The sequence below is a fragment of the Asparagus officinalis genome, chromosome 3 (genome assembly GCF_001876935.1).
Source record: "Asparagus officinalis chromosome 3, Aspof.V1, whole genome shotgun sequence".
In the NCBI taxonomy this organism is placed as follows: Eukaryota; Viridiplantae; Streptophyta; class Magnoliopsida; order Asparagales; family Asparagaceae; genus Asparagus; species Asparagus officinalis.
Window position 1 is genome coordinate 20603702 of NC_033796.1, and position 9532 is coordinate 20613233.

At 43.4% G+C, this 9532-nt stretch overlaps 1 protein-coding gene across 1 annotated transcript; it reads left to right on the forward strand.

Annotated features, from left to right (window-relative positions):
• Positions 781–1617, forward strand: LOC109832133 (NDR1/HIN1-like protein 2). Its single transcript, XM_020399568.1, has one exon. The coding sequence runs from the start codon at positions 908–910 to the stop codon at positions 1451–1453; it is 546 nt and encodes a 181-aa protein (XP_020255157.1). The 5' UTR covers positions 781–907; the 3' UTR covers positions 1454–1617.

Sequence of the window (9532 nt, forward strand, 5' to 3'; positions counted from 1 at the left end):
TAAATACCTTTGACTGTGAAAATCTCTGTTTCGGTAGGGTCCGTAGGGAGGTGTATGACAATGGGGGCTAATCCACTTCTGATTCTAACTAATATCCTCATTAAAGAACATTTCTCTTTATGATTAGATAGTAATCCTATGTTTCTTTCCTGCGATAGTTTTATTATGTGTTTTAGTTCCCCAGATAGAAACACTTCGAAGATCTTTAATATCATGACTCCAATCAAGAGCAGAGGTGGCAAATATAGAGATTAATTTGAAACAATTTACGAGAATTAGGAGACCTAGTAGCAATTTCAATAATTTTATGAATTAATTTTAAATAACGGGTTTTCTATAGAGTGTCCATGGGCACTGTATAAGAAAGGAGAGAGATAGAGAGAAATGTATGAGGAGGGGATCCCAATGCAAATTAGGGTGGGCCCCCTCTTTATTCATTTCTCTCTATCTCTCTCCTCCCTTATAGAGTGCCCATAGGTACTCTATAGAAAAACCGTTTAAATAATTAACAATTGGGGTACCTACCCCTCAAGCAATTTCAATGATTTGAGGGACTAATTCAAAGATTTAAAGACTAGTATCGAAAAAGAAAATGAGAGCTAATTCACTTCTCAACACTTTATGTAGGCATCCATAACTGCCGCAGTAATGGGCCCAATAACGAGCCAATCATCCAACCCTAACTCCTTGGCAGTTACAAAACCTCCTCTGCCATAATCACCATGTCCGTTGCATCCACCAAAAACTATGCCCCAAATTATCTCTCACGTTCACATATCACCCCCAGCCTCAAACCAAACTCTCTCTCCCCCTCAACACACAATCATTCTCCATTTTATTCTCAAACTCCAAACTCTCTCCAATGTCATCTCCAACATCAAACCAATAAAAAAAAAACTAACTTTAAATGTCTAGACGCCCTGCACACAGTTTCTACCTCTGGCTCCTTCAAGTCATAATCCTCTCCCTCCTCCTCCTCTTCTTCCTCTGGCTCGCTCTCCGTCCCTCTTCCCCATCCTTCACCCTCACCAACTTCTCTATCGACACCACCACCAGCAACAACGCATCCTCCATCTCCTTCTCCATCGGTTTCTCCAACGACAACAAACGAGGCAGAGTCTACTACGACAAAATCAACATCACCGTCTATTCAAGAAATGCTAGCATAGCTACCACGAGGTTGGAGGCATTCGACCAGGGGCATGAGAAGAGTAGTAGTGTTTCGGGGGAAGTGTTTGGTGGTGGTAGAGAGTGGGATGAGGTTGTTAAGGTGATTGAGAGGAGGAGGAGGGTGAGGTTGAGGGTAGAGTTGGTGGCAGCGGTGAGGTATAGGATATGGTTGTGGAGGAGTAGGTGGCATTGGATGGATGTGGAGGCTGGGATTAGTGTCGGCTTTGGCGGGAAAATATCAGGGAGGAGGAAGAAGATCAAGATGCACAGAGCACAGAATTAGGAGTAATTCAGCGGTTCTTCGAGTGGACAGAGACTACTGAATAATTTTACAAAAAATAGGGACAGTGAGTTCTTGATTATTGTTTTAGGGAATTAGTGTGAATTTAGTTTCCGGATGATTGATATTTTTTTCTTTTTTTGGAAATTTAGTATCTGTGTGTCATGTTGGACTTTAGAAATGCGAATTTGATTATTTTGCTATCGGCAGTTTTTCTTTTGGCACGATGTTGGTCTTGATTGCTTGATGACTACCTTTTATATATGGATAACAGATACTCTCCACTATTTAAAAGAAAATAGTTGAGAGATCGATCACTACTTCAATTACAACGGTATAATTGGTTGATGAATGATTGTGATATGTATATAAATGGAAATCATAAATAAGTGCTTTCATGGGGTATTGGTGAGAACTATATGTAAAATGAATCACAACCGTCCAATATAGAAATCAACAATTTATGATTGATAAAGTGGTCTCTCCCTCTCTTTTTTTTTTTCGCTGCAGTGAATAAAATCCAAATCTCGTATGTACGTACATGAGCTGTTGGATCTGGTGGGAAATAGTTGAAGGGGAATTTGTTCAAGAATTGATTATAACACACGTCAATGGTCTCTGAAACCTTTATATCTGCACTGTAGTCATGAGATGAAACTTAAAAATTATGTGCCAAAAATAATAAGTACAAGAGGTGAGAAAATACGGTAGACTCAAAACATCTCCATGCGTGTTGCTGTTTGGAAAATGCTGAAGACGCTCTGTACCGAAACATTCCAACAAAAACGCCAGACTCATTTCAGTCGACAAGTCAAGCTCAGGGTGACAAGAAAATGAGACCGTCCTTCGCTTCTTTCCACAATTCCATCATTCACCTTCAATCCCCATTATTTATTTATTATCAACAAAATCCCCATTCTACCCAAAACAATACTCAAAATGCTCACCATGCATGTCCCACTCCCACCATTGACTCTCGCTCCTGCTGCCTCACCCTCAACTTCACGGTCGGATTCTCAGCCCTCCCCCTCTTCCTCACTTACTGCCCCCATCACCCCCCTTAGAATTGGCAGAATAGTTCACGTTTCAGCGGATTGGGTGGCGGTCGACCGGCGCGGTCGACCGCATTCGTGCACGAGGCTTACTGGGCTTCGGTGGTGGTGGCGGTCGACCGGCGCGGTCGACCGCAGATGTTTCTGCTCTGGTGGCGGTCGACCGCCGAACTCTCTGGATTTTTCGGATGGCGGCAGGATGGAGGGCGGTCGACCACGCCGGTCGACCGCCGAAGCGGTTTTGGGCTGGTCTGTTTTCCAGACCCGTTTCGTTTGGGTTTTCTATAAATACCCAAACTTAGTTTTAGGGTTTGTATGCAAGGGGTTTTAGCAGCCATTGAGGGTGAGTTCTTGGGATTCTATTGTTGGAGCAATTGGGAGAGATCAATAGTGATTTGTTGAGGGTTTTGGTGAGAGATTTGTAACCCTAGTTGTATCCCCTTGATTTCTAATAGTGAAAATTCCCCCTTCCTTGCCCCGTGGACGTAGGCATCTCGCCGAACCACGTAAAACTGGTGTTGATTGTGTTTGTGCTATTGTTTGGTGTGGTTCTTTATCTTTCTCGGCGATTGTTTTGGTTTCTTAAGGCACAACAAGTGGTATCAGAGCTCCGGGCAACGCTTGGGCTTTTTGGAGGTATAGATCAGTTGGGAAGTTCATCTAGAGCTTCAATTGGTGATAAATATGGGATCTTTATGGTAAAGTTTCTATCTTTTTCAAGTTGGATCTATTTCTTGTTTGTTCCGCAATTGTTTGGGTGCTTTGAGATATATGGCCGGAAAGGATAAACATGGGGAGGGTTATTCTAGTGTGAAGGCCGTCCAAAGTTTGAATATACATTCTATGAAAATAGATGTGGAAAAGTTCAACGACACAAATAATTTTGGACTTTGGAAATTTGAAAGATACGTTGGAGTTGGACGGGAAACCGGACAACATGGATGATAAGGTTTGGAATAAAATGAATAGAACGGCATGTGGTGTGATTAGGTCTTGTCTTACCCAAGATCTAAAATATGATGTGATGAATGAGACTTCGGCAAAGAAGATTTGGGAGGTCCTAGAGGGAAAATATTTAACAAAGAACGTCGAAAATCGTTTGCATCTGAAGAGGAGGCTTTATCGCTTCCAATTAAAGAAGGGGACATCCATTAGTGATCACATGAACCACTATACGAAGCTACTTGCAGATTTGGCAAACGTAGATGTCATTGTTGAAGATGAGGATAAAGCATTGCTGTTACTGAGTTCCTTGCCCGACGAGGAATATGAGACCTTCGTCCTTACTCTTATTAATGGGAAGGCATCTCTTTCGTATAGTGAGGTCATCGCAACCCTTGTGAACTATCAACTTCAAAAGAAGGACAAGGAGACTTCCATTGAGCCGGTTGCGGGGGCATTGGTTGCAAGAGCTAAAAGTCCAAACCGTGGTAGGAGGTCGCAGTCTATTAGTGTGCCTTTTGTAGAGAGGATGGACATTGGAAAGCCGAATGCCCAAAATTGCAAGCTGTGAAGAATAAAGGGAAAGCTATTCAAGCTTCAGAGGTGAATATTGCCAAGGCTAGTGGCGATGTTTCAGATTCAGATTCTTCGGGCTATTCGTGCCCAGCTCTTCCGTCAGTTGATGTTGCCGACTCCACCGAGTGGATGTTGGATTCTGGTGCTACTTACCACATATGCCCTAAAAGGGATTGGTTCTCCAGCTTTCAGGAGTTAGAAAGAGGGGATGTTGTTCTCATGGGTAATGATCACAGATGCCCTATTGGTGGTATTGGTACCGTTCAGATTCGGATGAGTGACGGGATGATCCGGGAGTTGGCTGATGTGAGATTTGTTCCTCAACTGAGGAAGAACATCATTTCACTTGGGACATTGGAGGCAGCAGGTTATAGGGTGACTTTAGCGAATTCTCGCTTGAAGGTCACATCGGGGTCCATGATTGTGATGAAGGGAGTCAGGCGGAGTAACTTGTATTATCTGCTTGGGAGCACGGTAGTTGATAGGGCGCTGACTACTTCTATGGCTAGACTGTGGCATTGTTTGGTGCTGGGATATATTATTGGTTATACCGTGCACAGATTGTTGAGGAGTGTTATGACCTGCAGATTGAAGTCCTGTGAGCACATTGGGATGATCGAAAAGACCGAGGTGGAGTTCAGCACTTCTATCCATCGATCGAGGGGTCTTATTTGGAAGTGTTCAGTCAGACATTGGGGGACTTTCCGAGGAGGCATCATCGGGAGGTAATCGTTATCTTGTTTCCTATGTTGGGGATTGTACTAGGCATATTTGGGTTGCAACCAAGTCCCGTTGGTATAAAGCCCTAGTAGTCCGCAATAGTTGGAGGAGGTGTATGGGCAGAAAGGTTACCAGTCGTACTTGTTCTAGTAGGAGTCCTTTCTTGCATTGGTGCCGAGCTCATGGCAGTGGGAGACACTTCAGAGGAGAGGAGACAGTGGGGCGACGTGATGAGATGGCGGATTTAGTGAGCCGTTCTTTTCTGGAGGAGGATCGGCATTGGTTGTCGAACAGTGGATCTGGTATTCAGGCTTCGACAGGTTTGGATCATCTTATGAGGTTGTCGACTGCTGCGTATAGAGTTGTTAGATCTGGTGAAGCTGCTTCAGTTATTGGTTGGCGTCGGATATTTGGCTACCCAGCACTTGGTCACATCGTTGATGTGAGATTGGATCCGATTGCGCATTTGGGATTCAGAGGCTCGTTCGGCTATCAGTGGAGAGCTTCATGTTAGACCCTAGAGGGGGGGTGATTAGGGTCTTATGCTAATCTAATCTGATTAAATGCCAATTAAAAACTAATTAATACGTTATCCTAGCAAGTATAAAATACAACAAGATATGTGAGCTAGGATAAACAATATGAACAAGGGATATATCCTAGCAATGAGATATTACAAATATATGAGCAAGGATATATGAACTAACACAAGGGTAAAATAAACAATCTACACAAGTGATAGGGTAATATGATGAGCAATACACAAAGGCGATATAAGATATGAAAACAAGAATAAGAACGCCAATGCAATCACAAACAAAACGATATGTTTACGAGGTTCGGTCCCCACGACCTACGTCCCCGCTCCTCACCTCGAGGAGATCTCCACTATCACAACCGGGTTTTCTACGTTCACCCGAACAACGTTTACACCTCACAATACAATCACTATGTAATCACACCTCACACACTAAGTGTTGGTCCTAGCCCGTGTCCTCCTCCTCAAGTGCTCGGTTACAACCTCTCCCTAGGCACGTCAACCGACGCCACTCCTCTTGGATTCGACCCCGTCTCTCACCACACACTTCTCTCGGTGTACAAGTGTATTACAAGTGAATCCTCACAATAAGCACAATATAAATCAAATGATTTGTTCTCTAAACAAGGTGAGAACTCAATTAAGCACAACTCTAAGTCACTAATCTCACAACCCAAAATTATACTATGAATGTAAATACAATAAGCTCAATAGGTTGTGTGTGAACAGAGAGTATCAATAAAACAATTTAAACTCAATATAGAAATCTAGCTTATGGAAATTAAGATCAAAACAATAAATAGCTAGAATTGAGTTTAAGGAAAACTTCTCTATAGATCAAGAGTGAGAGAGAGATGAGTTGAATGCCCAAACACCAAAGGATGATCTCCTCTTTGCTCTTGTGAAATTTGCTTCACAAACTAAAACTCTCAAATGCTTAAAAGCTTTTTAAACAAACTTAAACAATACTTAAATAAGTTTTAAACTCTTTTAAAAACTCTTTTAAAACATTCTCATTAATATAGAATTGAATGCAATGAGGGTATATATAGGAAGAGGAAATATCAGCAAAAACCCCAAAACAGAAAGACCAAAGTGCCCCAGAAAAGTCAGCTCAGAAATAGCCGTTGGAAGTCCAACGGTCACATTGTCGGTCGACCGAAAATCCCGTCGGTCGACCGATGAGAGCAAAAACACGAAGAAAACTTTCTGGACTAACGTCGGTCGACCGGAAATTCTGTCGGTCGACCGATTTGAGCTCTCGGTCGACCGGACCGGTCGACCGATGACTCTCTGGAAAAATACTGACGAATGGTCACTAGACCGGTCGACCGTACCGGTCGACCGAAAACTGACATTCCAGAAAAAAATCGGTTTTAGAGCTGATTTTAAAACACTGTTTAAAAATATCAAATAAATTCCAAAAAATGTAAAACTTTGGAGAATGATTGTCGACATGATAATAAACATGCTACAAAAACTGGTTTTCTAAAAATACTTCCCAAATGAGAAATATCATCATTTTGCAAAATAGTCCAAAACATGAAAACCTGAAAATTGATATTTTGATATTTTGACTTAAACAACATTTTGAAACCTTATGAAATGATTGTATAGACTTGATAAAAGATCTAAACCAACTTTTAAAACTTTACAAAATGATTTTATAGACTTAGTAAAACATGTATAAACTGATATTAAAGTCTACAAACTAATAATACAATATTTTCACAAAATTGCATATTCTATGCAATATTTTCAAAACACTAAATATGATTTCATTTGATATAAGCTTGTTAAAGACGAAATCATATATAGGCATATAAACATGAAACAAAATAGTATTTTCCAATTCTATTCATTTGTTTCATAGTAAAACTTGAAAACTATCAAACCAAAACATATATGTATATATATAACTATATATATACAAAAACCAAAACGTGTATGTGTGTATATGATTGAGCTTAAAGTACTAACACACATAATATAAATTCCTAAACTAAATTACCCAAGCAATGATCTTGATCTTCAATAAGCTTGACTTGGTAATCTCGCGGATGAAGCTTGAACTTGGATCTTGAACTTTGAATAGCAAGGCTTCACCGACATTCCGCCAACCTCCTTTGGATATGATCGTTGAAGCTCTATTCCATCCATCCTCCAACAACGTTGTTTGTCTACAAAACATAGGAATGCACAAACACTAGACAAACAACATTAGTAATAAATTGTTTGTTAAACATCATCAAAACAAGAAGGCCAACACTTCAGAGTTCGGCATCTGAGCAGGTTTGTCACTTTGGACTCGTCGCGCAGAGTGCGGAGTAATATTGATCGGTCAGAGGTCGATATCAGCGGGGCTGGAGGTTGATGCACTCCACATTGGGTGCGGAATTTCCCACAGACTCACAGCGTCATTTGCACTTGGTTGGGATTCCAGCTGATGGTTGCCACGCGTTGGAGTTATTTATTATGGTCAGAGGATGAGTGGCTTGATTGGATGCAGCTGGTGGATAGTTTGGGATACGGCCATGTTTCCCGCAGACGTTTGAGGTATGTTCGGATCGCTTCAGTTTAGGGGTCGTTGAATGAATGCTATCAGCCGCAGATGAGATTGAGGGCTTTGGGGCCAAAGCGTGACTACAAGTGAAGGCTTATTCACTTGGAGACGGATACATAGGCACAGTCAGTTTTCTGATGCAGTCGATTTGTTGACAGTAGACACAGTTGCCGTTTGAGGATGACAGTGTTCGCACTGCCGTTTGGTCTCGAGTGCTGCCTGATGGAGTCCAGTTGTCTGAGTCCGTTTGCCATGGCGTACTGGATGCAGCGAGCTTGAGGATTGGTTTGATCCGGTGTCGGCTCAGTTTGGATAGACATCTTCGACGAGGTGGAATTTTGCTAGAACTTCGGTAGAATTAAGGTCGTTCAGCAGATGGGGGGCGGTCGACGGCACCGTGGTCGACGTATTCGTGACGAGGCTTACTGGGCTCTGGGTGGTGGGCGGTAAACCGGCATAGCGGTCGCACGCAATTGTTTCTGTTTGTGCGCGGATCGACCGCCGAACTCTTTGCGATTTTACGGATGGCGGCAGGATGAGAGCGGCAGGTCGACCCACGCGGTCGACCGTGGCAGTCGATCGCGATGGATCGCGGTCGACCGCCGTAGCGGTTTTGGGCTGGTCTGTTTTCCAGACCCGTTTCGTTTGGGTTTTCTATAAATACCCAAATTTGGTTTTAGGGTTTGTATGCAAGGAATTTTAGCCGCCATTGAGGGTGAGTTCTTGGGCTTCTATTGTTGGAGCAATTGGGAGAGATCAAGAGTGATTTGTTGAGGGTTTTGGTGAGAGATTTGTAACCCTAGTTGTATCCCCTTGATTTCTAATAGTGAAAACTCCCCCTTCCTTGCCCCGTGGACGTAGGCATCTCGCCGAACCACGTAAAACTGGTGTTGATTGTGTTTGTGCTATTGTTTGGTGTGGTTCTTTATCTTTCTCGGCGATTGTTTTGGTTTCTGCTACTACCTCATCTCCCTCTCCTTAAGCGGTAACCTCACCGCCTTCCCCTCCTCCTTCCATCCCCAATCGATCGAAAAGGAAAACAAGCACATGGGCATCTACCACGACCCCATTGCCCTCGATCTCCATCTCCCCCAGAGGTAAGCTCACCGCCGCCGCTCCTGGGTCTTACCGGGGGTATAAGAAGTCCGCTGAGAAGTGCGGTGATTGCTTTACGCGCGGTGGTAGTGGATGAGGAAGGGCGTGGTAGGGGTGCGGGTGGAGTAGGTTACGGCCTGAGGTTTTTGTTTGGGAAGACGAGCGGCGGAGGGAGGTGAGAGTAGGGGCGAGGTTGAGAGTTGAGGATGTAGATGACCGCGGAGAAAGGGATCCGGTTGAGTTCTGGAAGTGGGCGGCAAGGGTGTCGTTGGGTGTTGATGGCTGTAACGTTAATTCACTATTCATGGGCATGGTGATTAATGTAATTCCATTTTTCGGTTACGTAGACATTAGTCATTTCTAATCAGGGCCGGCTCTGAGGGTGTGCGAAGGGTGCGACCGCACAGGGCCCCCGAAAATTGGGGGCCCAATTTTTTTTTGGTAAAATAGGTTGCTTCCAGCTCCGTGACCCTTCTCCTCCCCCCCAAAACCAGCTCCCCAAACCAAATCTCTCTCCCCCTTTTCTCAAAAACCTTCTTCCTCCCCAAACTAGATCTCCCCCCAAACTCCAAGACCCGCCTCCCAAAACGGTATCG